The sequence below is a fragment of the Mirounga angustirostris genome, unplaced genomic scaffold, assembly GCF_029215605.1.
Source record: "Mirounga angustirostris isolate CCGP_5_RB_7025 unplaced genomic scaffold, mMirAng1.0.hap1 SCAF_3, whole genome shotgun sequence".
NCBI classification, from domain to species: Eukaryota; Metazoa; Chordata; class Mammalia; order Carnivora; family Phocidae; genus Mirounga; species Mirounga angustirostris.
The window spans coordinates 157,888,185-157,909,604 of NW_026991711.1; the positions used below are offsets into that span (position 1 = coordinate 157,888,185).

The 21,420-nt window shown below is 41.1% G+C and overlaps 1 protein-coding gene across 8 annotated transcripts in view; it reads right to left on the bottom strand.

Annotated features, from left to right (window-relative positions):
- The window catches only part of ANKRD44 (ankyrin repeat domain 44), a 319,631-nt gene that overhangs the window by 147,475 nt on the left and 150,736 nt on the right, over positions 1 to 21,420 (bottom strand). For all 8 annotated transcript variants that reach the window (XM_064586861.1, XM_045868301.3, XM_045868304.3 and 5 more), the window contains exons 3-4: positions 15,203 to 15,281; positions 3,751 to 3,821 (exon numbers count right to left, since the gene is read on the bottom strand). In XM_064586861.1, coding sequence (XP_064442931.1) covers positions 3,751 to 3,821; positions 15,203 to 15,281 — 150 coding nt within the window. The remainder of the gene's footprint in view (positions 1 to 3,750; positions 3,822 to 15,202; positions 15,282 to 21,420) is intronic.

Here is a 21,420-nt window from a genome sequence, read left to right on the forward strand (position 1 = left end):
TGCCTGAATGGAAAGAAAAGCTCAGAAATCTTGACTTATACGGGTATCTCTGACTTACACGTATACCTGTGTTGCATACAATTTTGAAACTCATCTTGATCTTTCAGGTTCCAGTGGTTTAAATGGCTTCCAGGGCTACACTTCCAGAAACAAGCTTCAAATCGGCTTACGTTGCATGCATGCAAGATGATTACCACCAGCCTTCTCTGTGGTGCAAACTAGTTCTACGTTAGCAGTTGTACAGAGAATCACGTTAACATAGCTTATGTTAGAAAGCCAGTCTTTAAGGAATCACTCAGAAGACAATTGTTCAGGGGCACATGGGTGGCTCAGTCGGTTCAGCATCTGCCTTTGGCTCAGGTCACGATCCCAGGGTCCTGGGATCGAGCCCCGCATCGTGCTCCTTGCTCAGCAGGAAGCCTGCTTCTCCCTCTCCCTCTGTAGCTCCCCCTGCTTGTGCTCTCTCTCACTCTCTCTCTCAAATAAATAAAAGCTTTTTTAAAAATTTAAAAAGAAAGCACTAAAAAAAAAAAAACAATTGTTTACTGAGCAGGCAAGACACTAGATATACAATGATAAGCAAACAGGTGCGGCACTCATTTCAAGGAACTTACTATCTAGAAGGTCTTTTTAATTACAATAGAATAACAATTTCACGGGTAGTTTTATACTGTGTCAACTTAGCCTACATTCGAACTACATTTCTCAGGATCCCCTCCCCAGTCCCGTTTGCCACAAGAGAAACCTTCATGCATTTTGGAACGCACAGATGAAAGCACAGGCTGATTGTGTGCTGGGCGCCAGGCCCTGCTGCAGCTTGCGCACGTCGTCACCGACCAGCGGGAGCCACGTGTTGGCACAGGGCATAGCTGATGCGTCTTCAGAACTTGCAGTATCTGCCTCAGTTTCTCCCCTCCTCGGGCCAGGTGCCTTCAAGCTCCAAGGTGAAGCCCACAGCTCCTTCTGCAAGTCGCCCAAGTCCACATGTTGAGGCAGTGAGAGACAGAGCTTCCAGTTTGTTCTTGTTCTCTCCCATTTCACATCCAGCTTTTTTTCCCCCAATGGCAGACCCTGCCTGCCCACAGTGACTTCAGACCACCAGAACCCAAGGGGACAGCCTGACACAAACTTCTCCAGCAGCTCACACACCTGTGGAAGGTCTAATTACTATAATAAAGATGTTATCCTATATCTCTCTTGGTGGTTCTGGTTCCCTGATTGAACCCGGAAGCATCAATTACCTACAATTTAGAAGCAAAGGGCTTTGAGGAGAGTAGAGAGTTTATAAGCCTTTCGATAAAGAAACGGTTTTTAATTCATATTCATATAAGTAATACCGGTCTTTGCCAATCTAAGCGACAGGGAGATGTGCCAGCTTTCATGCTGAGCGCACAGATCCCCTTTGGCAGCCAAGTTTCAAAACACCAATCCAAACCTTCTCTGTCGTTTCCCCATCTAGCCTGCTTCTCTTGCCTCAGCTATGATTTAGGGGAGGCACAATGTAATGGCAAGAGCATCAAATTCAAAGGAAGCAAGAAATCTGAATTTAGAACCGCCACGGCACAGCGATGTGCTGGAGTTAAGATGTTCACAATCAGTTCCAATGACGGTTACAAAGACTCCAATTTTCATAAGAAACTTTTCAACTTGTTGTGATAGATATTAATATGAAGACATCCTCTTTCGCAAGTCTATATATGACCCTGATTATTTACAACTCAGGGTCTGTTTGCATTTAATTCCTTCCCCGCAAGAGACACCTGCAAGGGATTTTTTTTCCCCCAGCAAACCTGCAGAAGGAGCTGGTTCCTTAGAGAAGCAACAAATGCCTTTCTCAGATACAAAGACTGATCAATCATTGGGTTGATTCAACTCAAATACACCAATGACACGTAAAGAAGGCAAGCTGAGAGTTGCTGCAAATGGATGTTTTGAAGCCGGAAGCAAGTAGCTGAGCTAACAAAGGGGGAGATCACTTGGGAAAGATCACATAGTTCTGAAATCATCTGGTCTTATGTTTTTCTGTCCCACTAGACCGCATGCCTCCTAAGCACAAGGCCTGGCATATAGGAAGTGTTTAATGATTTTTTTTTTTAACCTAAAAGACCTGGTTTTTGTTAAAAGAGGAAACAAACCCGTATTTTTCAAAAGATACTTAAAAAGAAATTTACTGAAGATGACATGGTCTTAAAAGACCAGGAAATACTTCTCTGTAAAGGAGCTGGTCTCATGAAGCTGGTCATACAGACTCGAGCAGCCCACTGTTCCTGCTTTCCCAGGAAAAACAGAAATGAAATAATGGGACCATAAGAAGATTCTGGATTCCCCAGGGTATGAGCCAGGCAACTTAGGATCATTTGCCTCCCTCATTCCATGTGGGCTCTTAGGAGGGGAGAACACAACCTACACCTTATAAAAACTCAAATCACACAGCACAGCAAGGAAGATTATGAGCACTGAGATAATTGTCATCTACCAGATAGTTGCCGACGAGAAAAGGCTAACACTGATGACAGCCTTCGACACCTGCGACATTAGTGGGCATCCTCGGCAACAGCCCTTGCTCCTAGATATAGCTGGAGAATAGCACCTTCGCTGGTAGCCGAGGAACCTCATTTGGTAAAATCAGCTACAAAGACTAGTCATCCAGTGACAAGTGCCTCCTGGGAAAGAGCCTCTTGGCTCCCTGGATGGTGAGCATCCCCCCTGGCCAGGTTTCAAGACTCAAAGTCACCAGCATTCCCCACCACCCCTCACCCACACTGGTTTTCTCTTCTCGGCACTTATACGTTCCCTGAACCAGCTGATCCACCTGCTATAGTTTCAATGACCAGCCTCTCAGTTCCTAAGTGCGAGACCTATATGAATAATGATCACCTAATAGCCATCGTCACCTGCATTTCCAGAATGCAAAATAAATTCTTTCATGAGCACCTACAATGGACCAGGCTTGGGATACATCAGGGAACACAACACAGATTCCTGCCCTTCTGGAGCTTACATTCTGGTGACATGTTTGCCGAATTCGGCATGTTCAGACAGAACTGGTTTCCTTTCCCTGCTCCTCCGCCTCTGCCTTCTCAATTAATGGCCCCACCATTCACCCAGTGGCCTCTCTTCTACCTTACCCTCACGAGGTCCCAAATGCTGTCAGCTTCATACTTATCTCTGTGACCACACCCCACTGCTCAGAGGACCCCCAGTCCTTTGCCAGGTGACCCAGCCCCTGCTATCAGACTTATCTCCACTACATCCCTTGTTCCATCTACATCCAACTGAACCCGCCATTCATTCATTTCCACGTCCCTTGTCCTCTAGCATGTTTATCCCCTTGCCTCCAGCCTCCCTCCTTCCCCTGGCCTGGTAAGTGCCTCCTCATCCTCCAAGGACCAGCTCAATTGACATCCCTTCTTGGAAGGCTTCTCTATTCAAGTAGTTGTTTGCTTCCTCCTCCAACCAACTTACGATACTGTACTGATAGGCTTACCTGATTGCCACCCCCTCCAGACTGAGAACTCACTGAAGCCAAGGATCACACTGTCCGCCTTGGACTACTCCAGTCACCCCCCGCCCCAAGCACCATGCCTGGCCTGCAGGAGGTGCTCCAAAAAGTCAACTGTTCAATTTTGGTAACCTTCTTGCATTAGAAATAAAAGCCTTTTGTTCACAAGCAAGAATCCCTAGTTCAGCAGAAAGCATTTTTCTCTTTCTAGGGCCGGAGGTACTAGATTAAATAAGATAATCACTCACTTCACTTCTGGAGGCAACAGCCCGGTGCAGTGGGGTCAGCCACATGTTGTCCTTGGCATTTACACGAGCTCCTGGAAGCAGAAGCACAAGTTAGAGGCATAATGTAGTCGGGAAATTCTACTCATGTCAAGTCAAATGTGGTATCTTGTGCTCTCATTTGCCTGGTACAACCACCATATTTTGTTTTGTTTTTTCTTTGTATCAGTCATGCACTTTCTAGCCACCAGACAGGAGGAGAGACCCAGTACAGTAGAGAAGTGAAATCAGGAGCTGAAAACGGCACAAGAATTGGGTAAAGGCTAGATGAGAAGTGCGGTATCTCCTTGGACAGGAGACCCAGTTGTAAAAAGGCTGAGGTTCTCCAGGAGTAGGGAAATGTAGATCCTGAAGAACGAAGAACTTTTCAGGTATGTGTGTGCGTATATAAATATATACATACATTATAAAATATATAATTATACATACATATAACATTTTAAATATAAAATATATAGTCACATATATTATTTTTAGTCCTTAAGCATACTTATCTCACAGGGCACACAATACCCTTCTTGGCAAACTGTCAAAGATGAGCAGCCTTCTAACAAAGATATACTAGAGGTCAGCTGGATTTCAAACAAATCTTGTAAAGTTGAATTTGATGAGACTTGATCCAGGCTGAAGGGATTAGCAGAAATCTGTTCTATCCAAGAATCTTATATCTCTGGGACTAGCCAGATATCTAGGTAGGAAGCAATCAGCGTCCATGGAGCTTTTGGACAGACATACCAGGAAGCCTATGCAAATTGCTCATAGTTTCTTCCACTATGGGGCAGGCAGACAGGTTCACACATGAGCCAGAACCAGCTCACACTCAGGGCTGTGCCCTCATGCTCAACTTTCTGGGAGCCACATCTCCAATCAGGGAACAAAAGCTCCATGTGAATGGATTCCAAGAGAGTAGAGTATGCCCTCCCTTCCATGATAGTCTCTCAATTCTCCATGAGTGCAAGCCCACCAAATCTACAACTGAACCACAGAAACACCCAATATCAGCTTCCTTTTTGGGGGTTCAGGGTTTTTTTTAAAAAAAGATTTTATTTATTTGAGAGAGAGTGAGTGAGCATGAGCGGGGTGGGGGGGATCAGAGGGAGAGGCAGACTCCCCACTGAGCAAGGGGCCTGAAGCGGGGCTCCATCTCAGGACCCTGAAATCTACCTGAAGCGGGGCTCCATCTCAGGACCCTGAAATCTACCTGAGCCGAACGCAGATGCTTAACCGAATGAGCCACCCAGGTGCCCCTGGGGTTCAGGGTTTTGATCAGTCTTTTGCTCAGATGGAAAATTTTGTGAAATAAAAGAGAAGGGTAAGAGAAGTATGTGTGATATCTTTGTAGATGCAATAAGAGGAGCCAATGTTAGCCTCAGGACAACAAGGAAGGAAGCTCATGAGGAAGAAGAGTGCAGGGATGAATCAAAGAAACTAGAAAGTAAGGCAGAAAAGGGGAAATGCAGAGGGGATGCCTCTGGAACAGGGCCAAGAAAATTAGTCAAGTGGAAGCAGGGATTGATTCATCTCTCTGAGGCCAAGGACAGCTGAGAGCTGAAAAATAGAAACCTAGTTTTAAAAAGGAAAAAAAGAAAAAGGCAACAGGTGACTTTCGTGGGTCAAAGTGAGCTAGAGGGGTGCCTGGGTGGCTCAGTCAGTTAAGCGTCTGGCTCTTGTTTTCGTCATGATCACATGGTGGTGAGATTGAGCCCTGCATTGGGCTCCATCTGGGCATGGAGTCTGCTTAATATTCTCTCTCTCCCTCTGCCCCTCCCCTCACTCACTCTCTCTCTCTCTCTCTCTCTTAAAAAAAAAAGTGAGCTAGAAATTTAGTTTAAGCAACCAGCTAAAAAAGAAATAACAAATCATAGAACTTAACACTACTTTTTCTCTTTAACTGAAGAACAAATACCATCAACAATATTAATTCTAGAAAACAAGAACATAATACTTCCTAAAACAAAGAGAGAAAGTCTCTCCTCCCCTCCCCCCATTCTGATTTCATTGGTTTGAGATGGGGCCAGGCACAAATAGTTTTTAAAAGCTCCCCAAGACCCAAGGTTATTTTAATATGCTGTCAAGGTTGAAAGCCACTGATAAATTGTTGCTTAGTTCATCAAGTTTTGAATCATAATTCTACTAACTCCATCCAGGCAGCTTACCTCAGGAGGCTCAAGCCCCTTACATCAATAGGATCAAATAAAATCAGCTTGGGCATGCTAAGAATCAAAGGCAGTAGGTATCTCCCTCCCCTGCAGCAGGAAGTCCTGGGTTTACGGCTCTGGAGTGAACATCCTAAAGGGCTGGGTGCAAGTCTCCTCCCCGGGGGAAGCGTGCCTCGACCTGGCCCTTCCGCTCACCCTCTCCTTGTTTAAGGAACTTGATGTCACGAAGTCGAACCAGTCATCTGAAAGGGAGAATACTTGGCCACAGCACACTCTGGGTCTGAGTTGTCACCTAGCCATCTGCATGATGTCTCTTTCCCCACTCTAGTCGCCCCTTCCTTCAGCATGTTTAGAGGAAGTAACACTATGTGGGTCAGATACCTGCTATGGGTACTGCATCAGCTCAGACTCAGAGCCTCAAAGTCAGCGCTGTCCAATGGAAATGTGATGTGAGCCAAGGATGCAATTTTAAGTTTTCTAGTAGCCACATTAAAAAGGGGATTAAAAAACAAGTAAAATTAATTTCAGTAATATATCTTATTTAACTCAATATATCCAAAATATCATGCAATTGAGTTTAAAATTATTGAGGTAATTTACATTTTTTTTTCATGCAAAAGCTTCAAAATCCAATGTGTATTTTACCCTTACAGCACATCTGCACTGAAACTGGCCACACATCACGTGCTCAGTAGCCACAGCTGGTTTGTGACTACCGTGTTGGACAGTGCAGATCTAAATGCTAAGCGGTAGAGCCCAGACTTGGAGACTCATTCGCCTAGGAGTTCCCTCTAGTTCTAAAGAGCTACAATTCTATTATTACAGCTGTGCAACTGCTAAGAGCCTTGTTAAAAATCGCTAACATAATCTGAGCTCTTACTCTGTACACTAACGTACGTGTAGTCCATTGAATAGGGAGATGCTACTAAGATGCCAATTTTGTAGATGAAGGAATTAAGGCCATGAGAATTAATATGCTCCAGGTACCCAACTAGGAAGGGGCAGATTTGAACCCAGGCAGTCTGACTTCAAAGCCCAAGCTCTTAGGCGCTGTGCCTCACTTCATCACTAGCCTTCAACTAAACACTGATTAAGCGTCCCTTCCACTGTCCGCATTTTTCTCCCCATTCCTTACATTCATTCCTCTCTCCCTCTGTCCATCTCTCTCTCTCTCTTTTTCTCCATTTTCATATATCTATTTTCAAATATATGTGTGTATATATTCCCCCTTGATTTCATTTCCTTCTTTCCCACCTTTCTCCTTTTAGCTCCAAACACTGGTTATAATAATATGAAACAGAAATACATACTTTATTATTCATAGTCTTTGACAGAGTAAATTTTGCATTGCATGTGCATAAACTTCAAAAGCTAATGCAAGAAGAACCCTAAATGGCAAGACAACCTATGAAAATATACTTCTCAAAATTCAAGAGGGAGAGGCAAATAAAAGCAACAATAACATACCATTTCACACCCATCAAGTTGGTGAAAATTGTAAAGTAGGACAATGCCAAGAGTTAGCAAGGGTATGGAGTTATATTAAGACTTACATACAGGCAGTGGGAGTGTGAATTGGTACAACTGCCTTTGGGAAGCAATTGGTGCTACCTAGTAAAATTGACAATACGTGTGCCCTACTACCCAGCAACCCCCAATTGTATACCCTGGACAAACTCTCACACGTGTGTAAGAATGTTCACTGCAGCATGTTTGTAACAGCAAGAAACTGGAATCTTAAATGTTGATCAAGAGGAAAATGGATATATACATTACGGTATTTTTGTACAATGGAATGCCACACTGTCATGGAAATGAGGGAACTGAAGTTTTATATATACATAAACAGATGCACTTCAAAAACACAACATGAACGAACAAATGAAGTTGCAAAGTAATACCTATGGCATAATGCCAGTTATAAAAAGTTTTTAAATTTACAAAAACAATTCTATATGTGGTTTGTGGATGCACACTCATGAAATAAAAATAATAAATGTGGCTAAAGAAAACAGATACCAATTCTGGATAGTGGTTGCTTCTAGAGCAGGGTGGTGGGAGAAAGGATTGAAGTAAGCATGTGAAATGGGCTGGAAGTGTATATTCAATATTTTATTTAGAAAAAAAGATATGAGGGGTGCCTGGGTGACTCAGTCGGTTAAGTGTCCGCCTTCAACTCAGGTCATGATCCCAGAGTACGAGGATGAAGCCCCACGTCAGGCTCTCCGCTCAGTGGGGAGTCTGCTTCTCCCTCTGACCCTCCCCCATCTTGCGTGCTCTCTCTTTCTCTGACTCTCTCAAATAAATAAACAAAATCTAAAAAAAAAAAAAAAAAGATATGATACAAACATGGAAAAAATGTTACGATTTCTTAAATCTTGGTGTACCCGGGTATTACTTATATTATTCTCCACATTTTCTGTATGTTTGAAATATTTACTATTGAACATTTTTAAGAAAGCTAGTGCATCTGAAGTTTTATGTTTCTTCATAAAAATAGGGAGGATTAATATGCTTTTTCTTACACTATTTTCTGTTAGTGGCTCTTCTCCTTGGTAAAAATAAAATGACATTTCCATATATAAAGTGGCCCAGTCATAGTCTCTTCCAGGATGTTCCTAAGGCTCACCCCAGGTGAGTAAGTGATTAGGAGCCACGACTGCTGTTGGATTTGTAGATAACCTTGGTTGCACAGTCCAATTTGAAAAGAAATTTTTAGGTTAACAACTTGTTCCTTGCTGGTCCCGTTGTTACTTCTTTCTCATGCTCTCTTCCCTCCACAATCACTATAGCTGACCCCACAGGTAGACCCCCAGCTGTAGAACAGAGGCAAGGTAAGCACACCCAGGAAAGGTGAGACCATGGAAGTCCATACCACCCAAAGGTGAGAGAGCTCTAGAATCTGATGGAATCTTTTGCTGTCTCTCCAAATGCCATTTTATCACCACATTTTGAATCTAAGCATCTCAACCCAGTAGCTCCTCACCAGGCAGACCACCAGGACACTAAGGAGGGGCACAGTGCATGTGTGTGGTACCTGCCCAGACCTGTGTCCACCTGCTTTTGCCACTGCGTGTTGAAATCTTACCTTTAGTCTCACTCTATCTTCTCCCTCCCCCCTCCCTCCCTCTCTCTCTCCCCCTCACCCTCCGTTCCTCCCTCTCTCCCTCTTACACCCAACCTATTTCTGTCTTTGTGTATGTGTGCACTAGAATGCTCTATAACATGTTTCTAAAGGAAGTAACTATGGGTTAATGTTAAGACTAATCCTCATGAATGTATTATAAAAGGTTAATCATAAAAGTAAAATACTGGAAACTTTGGGGTTAGACAAAGAAGAGTTGGTTAAATAAATTCCTATATAGCCATATGAGGTAGCTGTGATGATTTATAAGACTTCTTAATAATATTACATGAAAAAAGCAAGGACTGAAATATTACATATGGAATGAGCCCACTTTTGTAGAAACATTGAACAGTCGAGAAGGATGAACCACAAAAGCCCCGAGATCACTTTCTGGCACAGGGTAAGCACTACCTAATTGCTTGCTCACTATTAGCAGAGCAGAGTCAGGGACTTAGGGATAGAAACTGGGGGCATCTGCCAATGGCACAATGTCCCAACCTAGGTCTAAGGCCAGGGCAGACCTAAATTAATAGTTGCTCATTGAAGGATGCTTTCTGGTTAAAACAGAGATTCCTCAATGTCTCTTCCACTGATCCAATTTGAACAGCAGCTATGAAAATCTGCCTATCGCAAAGAAAACCAACAGTCCTATTTTACTTCATGTTTTGTTCATACGAATAATGCATGAAAATGCTTTTTTTAAAAATAAAATGGATTTACATATTTGGGTAAATTCCCCTTGAGGATTATCCTCAATGCTGGACTCTTCCTATTTCCTGAAAAAAAAAAAAAAAGAAAAGAAAAAAACCACTGCTCTGAGCCTGGTACATAAGCTTCCAGTTTCTTTTATCCCTTCACATGCCAATCTATGTACCATAGAAAAATTGAGAGAATTAAGCTGAGTGGTCAGTACAATATTCTTTTTGTGTATTTAAAACATCACACAATAATTTTTAAAAATCTACAGTGTTTTATAAGTATGCTTTTACATAGATTATATCATATCATAATAACCTTCTGAATATTGTCTCCTGTTACAGTAACATTCTGAATTTCTGAATTGTTTCTGAATTGACACTCTGAATCATTTCACCCAACAATGTATTTTTTGTATGTGTCTCTGTTGACACCTACAGTATGAGTCCATTCCTTTTAATTACCACATGTATTCCAACACTAACATAGTATACTTTTTAGACATTCTCTCCATTGATAGGTATTTCATTTGTTTCCAGTATTTCTTTATTCAAACAATGCTGCTGTGAACATCCATAAAATGATTCCTTATGCAAACATGCAAGTATTTGTCGAGGACAGATCATCAGAAATGGACTTTCTGTGTCATGGGTCATGCACACTTTTGGTTTTAATCCTTAGTCTCAACCCTCCAAAGAGAGCTACTGTGTGAGAGTGCTTCGTTTCCCACATCCTCATCAACACTTGATATTATTAGTCATGTAAAATATTGCAAATTTGATTGGGAGAAAATAGTATCACATTTTTTGGTTTTCCTGTTTAATAGTGAGATTGGGCATCTTCTGAGATGTTTGTTTACTGGCCATTTGCAATTCATTCTCTGAGAACTGCTTGTTCATATACTTGGCCTGTTTCCTCTATTTTTCCATTATATTGTTATAATATATATTATATTACGTATAATCTATTCTATTGTTTTTTTCTTATAATTTATACATTTACACTGTATTGTTATTACTATTATTATTTATATATTCTGAAAATTTCCAGTTTTATGTAGATCCAAATGTGGCTTTTAATATTAAAATTCTTTCAAGGAGAAAAACGACCCTGAGCTTGCTAAGTATCATAAAGCAACCCACCCCCGCGGCATGTCGCAGACAACCCACACACCCGGCGTGTCACAGACAACCCACCCCCGGCGTGTCACAACCAACCACACCTGCGGTGTCTCATAACCAACCACACCAGCATTGTTTCTGTGCAGCTTTAGAGTCACTTGAGGAACTGAAAAATCATTAGAAATCTAGGAAGTGGCTTCCTTCAGTCTCCATCCCTCCACTCATCCTCCTCCAGAAGGTTAAACAGGCAGCTGCCAGGAAAACCTCCTCTCTCTGAACAACAAAATTATTATGACAAAAGCAGAGTTATCTGAACGGGGGTACCAAGGACTATTTCATCAGTGTCATCCCCTGCCACCCTCTTCCTCATCCTCTTCCGTCGAACACGTCCAACAGTCTTGTTTACATGTCTGAGGGAGACTTCGGATGGTTCTGAGTTGAATACTTATAACTGATTTTTCTAAAGGAAGCTTCATGTTATTTACCTGCCTGTCAGGCACCATTGTGAAGCGAAGGACACAGAGTCTGCATGTCTAACGATTTAAAGGCAAATGCTTTTTACCCAAGGACATCTTAAAGCTTAAACATTAAAAAAAAAAAAAAAAAGTGCTAGGCTATAACTGATTCTTCAGAAACAAAGATCCAACTCAAAGTTGTCAGGCATATACTCTAATTATAAATGAAGTACACTTTCATCATATCCCTATCACCACTTGATTTTTTTTTTCATAGAGACCAAGAGTAAAGGAAACTAAGTCTCTTTCCCAGAAGCAATATTTCTGTGTTCTTAGCCTTGTCATCTAGGAAGAAGTAAAACAAAGGTTAAAGGTAGACCAAGTGACTGAAAAACCTTACAGGCCAGAGAGAATGACTGATTCTTAAAGCTGGTTTAACCAAAGTTTGACTTTTAATTGTAGAAATAAACAAATATGAAAGAAAGATTATATGAAATATGATTATAATATAATGAGATAAGCTTGCTATTGATTTTGCTTTTGAACAAACAGCCCAAGTGTTATTACAGCCCAGGAGCACTGTCCTTCAAAGCAACGACCTTGGAAGAGTGTATGATAATTCAGTGTACGTGGCAATTGCTTAAAACATTTTTCAAACTCCCTTTGGACTTGCCTTTAGAACCAGTTTACACACCCACCAGAAAATGTCTCATTACTTCATAATCACACCACACTGAGGGCGCCCAAACCAGCATTACTTGGTTTAATCACCCCTCTTTCACCAGATTAAAAAAAAAAAATCAAATCAAATCCAACAGCAAAGGATGAATATTTGTTATGCATAAAAGAATCAAAAGAATGACCTGCCACCTGCTCTGACAATACTTTGCATTGAGAATGGTAATTACCTTTTGACAAATCATAGGAAATAATTTTACAGGAATACCACTCGTTTTGTGGTCGATGTTCTAATAAATATCATTTTTAATTAGTAGTTACACCTCACAAACACTCAGCATGTTAGAAGGTGGGTACTGCCAGTTTTCTTCCTTCAGCCCAGCACTTGAACCCTTGTTCACCCCAGGTTTCTCTATAGGGCCCTGTCACTGTGCCCATTGTCCCGTGTGCTCTGCTTCCTGGAGCTCAACCCTGGTCTCTTAACTCTTAGCCACTGATTGGTTCACCTGATCTCATTCATGCATCTCCAGCAAATGATTTAGCAAACTCTTAACCTTCTCTTCGCCTGAATCCTAACTCGGCTGGTTCCCAAACAGAAGCCAGAGGTGGGGGGGCGGGGGGGGCGGAAATAAAGCCAGAATTTGAACTGGCAGTCATAAGAAGAGGAAAGTTTCAAAGCCTGAATTCGTCCCTTTCTACTCAGAGGCATTCAGGGTTCCATCCGCCTGGCTACTAGGAGATAATGTCAGGAGGAATTTAGTGGGCTTGGGTTACACCACGCTCCGTAAGTTAATACAACAATGGAGTACACAGCTGTATGGGCTATTCTGGCAAGGCCAAATTATTTGTCCAACATGGGAATCATTAGCACCTCATTCATTATTAAACTGGAAAACAGTTTGGTTGGATTCCCTGAAGGGTCAGCTGCCAGATGTAAGCTCAGAAATGAAATCATCATGCTCTTGTGATGGTATTTCTTTAGGAATTTAATATACAAATTGAATAAAGGACCTTTCAGGGAAATTAAAGCCATGTGAATTCCAAGAGTTTGTCTAAGCTTCCACAGTTGAGTAAAATTTCTAAAGCACTTCCCCCAATGCTCTCCCATACCCTAAGCCTTCCTAATTTGATATGAGGAAGAAGACAAATTTCATAGCATGTGCCATCCAAAATTATACCAGAGAGGCTAACAGCTCAGTAATTCCAAGACCAAACAGGTGTGCCAATCAATATCTATGGAACAATTTCTCCAGGCTCTACTGGATGAACCCCACATAAGAGAGGCTGGTGGACTCCATCTCACATGAAGGTGAAGTGAAACTATGTTGCTCGAAAGTCACCAGCCCACAGATGCCTGAGGAAAACAGATGGGTCAACTTCATGCTGCAGAATTAAAATCTTCCTTCAGAAGTGGGAAAACAAACAAACAAAAAACCAAAGTTGGGGGTCTAACACAAAGTTTTGAATTTGCACATTCATGAACTAAGCATTCCTCTGAGACTCTGAGATGTCTCTTAATACATTTGGATGGCTGGGACCACTTCAGTGTCATCCCACAAAATTCTTTATTTTGCACCCCCACTGATTCTGCCTACAACCTTCCATGGACCAAATTTCCACTGCCGGGGCCACCAGCCAGGTGTGTACTGGCTCTTGGCCATAGTCTGTGCCAGCACAGAACAATACATGTTTGTTTGGAACAAAGCCCTGGAACATCTTTAAAATTGTCAGAAGGGGGGCGCCTGGGTGGCTCAGTCGTTAAGCGTCTGCCTTCAGCTCAGGTCATGATCCCAGGGTCCTGGGATCGAGCCCCGCATCGGGCTCCCTGCTCCGCGGGAAGCCTGCTTCTCCCTCTCCCATTCCCCCTGCTTGTGTTCCCTCTCTCGCTGTGTCTCTGTCAAATAAATAAATAAAATCTTTAAAAAATAAATAAATAAATAAATAAAATAAAATAAAATTGTCAGAAGGAAGGCCTGTTCTTGAAAGCACAGGAATGCCACACAAAATCTAACCTAAGCTCCACGCACTTGTCAAGAGCATGGGGCACACGCATTGTATGGCACAGAATACTTGTTTCCTGGGAAAAGCCACCTCCAGAACATGAACACAACAAAAATAAGGGCAACGGGAATCATCTGGGTGTATCACAGCACAATTCTTGGGTTTTTTTCCTACAGTGTTCCTGACATCTATTTGAATACATGCATTAGCTCCTACCTTTGCATAGTTTACTTTGGAATTCTTCAGTTTCCCTTTACTACAGCAAACAAAGGCAAAACCTTAGTACAGGCATTTTGCATAGTCTGTGGGCAGAGGTATTTCCTCCAGATTTTCATCTCCCTAGACAAAAAGGAGGAGAGGAAAAGCCAGCCGGGCTGCAATCCACAGGGAGACACGTTGCATGAGCTCAGATTCATTCTGGGGATTTGTCTAGCAAATACTCAAGGGAGAAAGCACATATTGGTTTTGGAAACCAGTTTGGTGAGATGTACCAAGCACGCAGTTTTCCAAAAATGAAAGCAGTGACATTTCTAAATCCGATGAGACATTTAAAATACATAAAAAAATAAAGAGAATAATAGCACAAAACCATGTTTGCTATATCTGCTTCCAATCTTTTTTAAATAAAATATTTTACAGAGTTATAGTCTCTTTTTCACCTTTCCCTGAAAATCTCTCTCACCCAGCCAGCCTCCTCAGGGGTAACAATTATCTGGAAATTGATATGTTTCCTTTCCTTCCATGTTTTATTACATAGTCATAGTCAGGTATCCAACGACAAAACATAGTATTGTCTTGCCACACAATTTAAATGTATGTAAATACACACGTACATTTGGTGTTTGTTTGTGCAGGCTTTAAGGAATCAGTTTTGTTTGTTCATTTTTTTTTAACAATGAAAAAATGAAAAGATATTCAAATCTACTGAATTCATAATACTGGGCCTGATTAGTCAGAAATCAGACTTCCAAGGCAATATAAATGTTTTACTGAAGATGTCATTTTTCACTAAGAACAACCTCTTGCATTGTTTTTTGTCTAATGATGATTTCACTGATCAAATACACTTTCACAAGCACAATAAAGAAATTAGTTTGGGTTCACTGTAGTAGTCGATCTAGTGAGTTGGTCATTTAAATTTTCATCTGCAATTGACTTTTAAGTACAGCGGGTATTTACCTGACAGAATCAAGAGTTCGATGATCTCTGCATCTCCCAGAAACGCAGCCACATGAAGCGGGGTTCGCTTCTCAGAATCCTGAAACAATGGCAAAGATAAACAAGTCAGTGGAGGCTAGAGGTACCTTCAGTAGGCATAATAAGACACGTCATTCGCTCTGAGGTTAATGCTTGTGGGAGAGAGTGAAGGCCAGAACCTATTCAGGTGAGCTCTGGGTACACATTTCTCTCAGCATCTCCCACAGTCACATGTACAAAAGATCCCATTCTGTGTCTGTGTGTTGTATTTGTCTCCGGGCTCCTTTTGTTGGAGCCCAGCTCAGGTCAGGGACAGACTATCATGCAACGGATGATGAAATTCAATTTATTTTGAGACCTTCCTTATGGTAAAAAACCAAAAACAAAAACTCAAACCCTTTTACCTACCTTAATAGCAGTGTTCAAAGCATGCAATGATTTGTTTTCTTTCTAAAGGAACATAGTGGAATTGTTCATAAGGACATTAAACATTAAGTACAGTCAGCTTCTCCTTTCCATCTCTGTTAACTGTTGCCTAGTTCACCACCCATTCATGTAACACTTACTGAATGCCTACTATGTGCCACGAACCAGATTTGGGGTTCAGTCCTTGCCCTCATAAATTTACATTCAAGTGGGGAGGCTGTCAGTAGTCATGGAAACCAATGGCACATGACATCAATTCAGATGGTGATAAAGGCTATCCCAAAACTAAGACAGGGTAATGGGATCCAGTGACCAGGGAGGTGGGAACAAGATTCCTTAGAATGGTGGAATAAGGCCTTTCTGAGAATACTGACATTGAAGCTGAGAGCTGAGGTAGATATTACTATCTCTGTTTTACAGATGAGAAAACTGTGGCTCAGATAAATTAAGAAATTTCCTCCCGACCCCATAGGTATATAGCAGAGCCAAGATTGGACTTTTGCCTATGTGTCTTCAGTCTAAGTCCTTGGCAAAGCATTTAATATATTGTGTTGTTAACACGATAAAATGCAGGGGGGGAAATTACTGCTTCGGCCATCTGTAAACTGGAATATCTGATGAGAGAATTCAAGATAATGTCAGTAAATAAAGCCCTAGGCAGGCATGAAGCTTGGCCCCTGCACACCAAGTGCTCCAGGCAAAGCTGTTTTGTCATGAGCATAGATAGTTGTGTGATATCTTGCCCCCAAGACTAAGAACTCCACAGGGTAAAGAACTGGTCTTACTCCTCTCTATCAGAGCCCACAGGAGCAGCAAACTAGATGCTCGGCATAAATCAGCCAAACTGAACTGGTCTATGAGCATTGCTTCTTCTATAAACTTCCCTGACTGTTCCACAACGGTAACCAAAGTTTGTATGCTATGTCTTTGAGGTTTCTCCTAAAACTAGCATGCATTTTAGTTTCAAGATTTGTGAAGCTGCTGTTGATTTTAATCATTGTTCCTGTTACCACTTGATTATACAACCTACCCAACCACCCTCGGATTTGCCCAAGGACACAATTCTGTTTTCTGACAGTTCAGGCCCTCTGCTCTTTGTCAGTCTCCTTCAGACTACTGCTTTTAGGCATTTTGTGACTCATTAATATCTAAAACAGATGGCAGACAGAAGATATGACAAGAACTGATCTTCAAACCAGTCTATTTGTTAGGAGGTCTGGTAAACAGGTTTCATGAAAGGTTGGACTAACTTTTAAGTGGATAAAAAAAAAGAAGTCTGAATTAGCTGGGAATTTATGTCATCTATGTATGTTGCAGGCAATTATTACAGATAAGTGGAAATAGGGCAGTCATGTAACTATACCATATAAAGTAAAGGTATGCCACAGAAAATTCTGAAAGATATACAACCATCGTTCACCGTCTTATAGTTATGTCACACTTTCCATGAAAATAGAGATTCAGTATTTGAAAATTTGAAAAATATTTCAAGTGTATTAATTGGCACAGAGAACTATACAAAGAACTGACACTAGACTTTCACAAATGTTTTCTCTTTCTATTTCTTCTATTGCCATCTCTACAAGCACTTTTCATCTTAGCCTCATATTCTCTTTGAATCCCCACTATATCTATGAAACACTTCTCTTGAGTCTTATGACAAAAGTTACATAATTATATGTTCTTCTGTCAATTGAACTGGTTCCAGGGTTTGGTTCAACAAATTAAACCTTACCTAAGTGATTTAAACAAGGACTAACCAGCCCAAATGATTACTTCATTTGACCTGAAGCAAAGTCAATGCTCTGTCTGAGAGCTTGGCCCTCAAATAAAAAGCCAAGAAAACCCCAATATCTAAAACTGGTTGGCCTATTATTATAAGACTGGCTTTGTTAATTCTGTGGCCCCTTTTATGACATGGCTTGTTCAAACTGAAGTTTTTATAACATAAAAGGGGTGTGTTATGTGAGATCACAAAGTAAAAATTCTTGATTGGTACTACCAGTGTTCCTGTTGACATGCATTTAAAGGTTTCCTGTAGCTTCCAGAACAACTATACCAATTGATACCCTCATTCAGTGGCATGCCACACACATGTAACTACAAAGAAGATCTGTATTCAGGCAGCAGTTCTTTGGTTCTCCAAAGTATCACAACTATATAAACAATTTCATGTGCTGCTAAGACCTCAACTAAAAAAGCAAAGCACTTAACTAAACAATAACTACTGACCAAGGGTTACCAACGCCAGCGCTCTAGCAAGGAACCTGAGTGATATACAGAGTCATGCGCGGAGAATAACAGAGCCACAGTAATCACCATCCTCAATCAGGTCAAATCAGCTGGGAGGTTGCAGCTCATCCTCTGCCTAAGGATAAGGCCACTCTACTTGGCCACAAGCTAGACAAATGGACAAGGAGATGTAATGGTAGAAGGAAGGAAATGAGTCTGAGGAAAAGAGTATACTAGTAATAATACTAGTAAAAATGTGTTCTAGGCCAATGATACCCCTAGGGTTTCTAGAAGAAGAAACAAAACCTAATTATAGAGTGCTTTAATTTTTTTTTTTTCAAACTGCCTTTTATCTATTCTACTACTCAAATCTCATAACATCCCTACAAGGAGAGACACATCTCTCAGAACCTTGTTGTTAAGGCTTATTATCATCATTTGAAAGATAGTGATTTTTTTTAGATTGAAAAGCTAGGGAATCTGCGCATTTGGAGAGATTGTATGATTTGCCCAGCACTTGGGGATGGGAGATGAGGTGAAGAACTAGAACTGACACCCTCACATAGAGAAAAATCCTTGAAGTGGTCTTGAAGAAAGATTCTTGAAATGAATTGATATTGAAAAAAAGCCAAACACTCTCACAGGTAGATGGAAAGGCAATGACTTGGCCTAGATTCCTGATGAGAGAATAAGTGTCTCCACTGAGCATTTGCATTCCCAGAATCTGTCCTCATGTGGTTTGGGGTTTTGAATTCACAATACCTGCACAGTCCAGGAACTTTCAAGCTGAAAAATAGGCATAAAATTGGTTCTAGGCCAAGGACATCCATAGGGTGTCAAGAAGAAGAAACAAAACCTGTCTAAAGAGATGTGTCTTCAATACAAGCAACTCAGGACACCCACAATTAAACCACCACTGAAGATGAGCTCACAAGCCTAAGCTGCAAGACCCATGTGGAAGCAATTAACTAGAAGCAAGAATCAGCAGCCATAACAACCAGAAAGAACTTGAGATAACAGAAGAATCAGAGCTATGAATAATGTTTAAAATAATTTAAGATACGAAAGACAAAGCTCAAGAAGAAAAAAAGATTATTTCTTTTTAAATGAACAAAATTTGAGGAAGGAGTGTGTAGGAAGAGTTTCAGAAAGCAGTACAAACACATGATGCTGGCAATCATCTAAAACTTTGGTCTAAGAGAGATGAAAACAAGAAGAGTAAACAAGAAGGACAGGAGAAGAAAAAATAAGGACAGTGACCTTGGGATACGTTTTAGAACCATTTATTCTACCATATGTTCTAGACATAGACCTTTATTGAGAAGTTATTATACCCTAGGCATTGTGGCGGATGTTAGGAATACAAAATTAAAAACATCCCATCCTCACCCTAAAGAAACTTACGGTCCAGTTACCAGTTTCCAAATCTAGGGCATCCGAATAAAAATAGTAACAGGGAAGTGGCAATTAGTGATATCTGTGATGTTAAATTATTTATGAAAATTACCAAAAGTGATGAGACAAATGTCTTCTCGAATACTGCCCTGAAACTCACCCAATTCCAAACTGCCCTGGGCAGGAAATCTAAACTGACAAGAAAAAATCGCTTCTGAATTGGGAAATAAGTACATCTTGTCCAGGACTCCCTAGAAACCCTACTGGCTCCAGCTTATCTGGAAGCTTCGGAAACCCAGGGGCAGACCTCCAGGTCAGCCTATATCTTACAGGCTGACTTAGGGATTGTTTCTGGATCAAAATTAGAATCGAGGACCAGGCCAGGACCAGAGTGGCATTCAGACAGACACAGTGGCTGAGCTAACTGAGCGTTCTGCTCTTCTGTGTTCACAGCTACTTGCTGCTCCCATGGGTGCTCCGTGATGACCAACAGCGGATAGATGATCATGGCGGTCTTTACAACACCCATGAATGCAAGAGGAGAAAATCATTCAAAAGCAAGCACAGTATGGTCAACACACATGAGAAACACACATGACTCATCAGTGTATTTTTTAAAAGATTATTCAAGTATCACAAAAAAGACCTTTTCCCATTACAGTAGCTCGATTCCAAACAGCCCTTTGAAAATAGATTCGGACCCATGAAAAGTCACAGGTTTCTCCAGAAGGAAGGAAGGTAAACCCTTCCTTTCTATGAATAGCCAGAGACACACACAGCCAGCTGGTGTCTGAGCTAAATTTGCAGTATGTCAGAGAGAGATCAGGCAGAGGAAGTTTCTGTCTGTTTACCAAAGAGGCAGATGAAAGAAAATAGGGAACTTGAAGTATGTACACATAAAGTGAGCTTGACATGGGCAGAGAGGCCATTCTGGCAGACAAAAATACTGTGTAGGGGGCACCCCAAGCCTCTGTTCTGAAGATTAAGAATTGTTTATTATATGCTTTGGAAATTCTCAGCTAGAAGTGCATGACCTAATCTTCACTGTAAGTATCTATCATACAGTTCTACAAATATCCCTCCCTACATATAAATATCTTACATACCAAGAAAGGCAGATGAAGCAATGTTAAGAAAACAAGCCCTGCAAAGCCTTGCCATCATGAAATACAGAAGTGAAGTTCCGATCGTCAATCCAAACTCCCACAAACAGCAAAGAAGCAAGCTTGTTAGGTGCAACAAGCTTAATACAATAGTGAACAGAGATCACTAGAAGCCAGGAGATGTCTAAAACAACTCTGTACACAAAATAGTTACCGTGGAGATATTTCAAATCATGTGAAGAAAAGAGCCGAAGACATGTGAGAGATTTAAATCAAACGACACACAATGGGAAAGATGCTTGGTCTTCAGGTGAGAAATTACAAGAAATTTGTAAAGAGGAAAAGAAAGCAGAGAAACAAATGTCATCGTTCTTTTTAAATTTTTCATGTTTACTTTCAAGTTTTAACATCTCATGGATACAGAGAGGTACAGAAAATAACAGGTCTGTGTGTTCCCACTGGCAAAATCAAGTAAGTTGACATTTCTATATCCGCTTCAGAATTCTGTTTTAAAAATTAGCGTTAGGGGTGAAGTGCCGTTAAGTACTGTGACTTGCAATGGTTTAGAAAATAACTGAGGTGTGTGTGTGTGTGTGTGTGTGTGAGAGAGAGAGAGAAACAGAGAGAGAGAGAGGCAGAGAGACAGAGAGAGAAAAAGAGAGAGGGAGAGAGGAGACAGGTTAGACTGTTTTCAATTCTTCACTATTACAAATCGTGTTGCAATGCATATATTTGTACATGTCTCTCTGTGCATATGGATGAAAATTTCTCTGGGGCAGGTACCAAGAAAAGGCAATGCGAGATCTCAGTGTATATACATACTCAACTTTATTAGGTATTTTCAAATAGCTTTCAAAAATAGTTTTACAATTTATACTCCCTAGCCATAAATGTGTTCCTCTCCCCAAATTCCTCCCTATATTTGATGCTCGCAACCTTATTACTTTTTCCCAATACGATTGCCTGACACAATATTTCCTTGTTGCTCTGATTTGCATTTCACTACATACAAGTGAAATTAAGGCTCTCTTCATATGTTTAGTA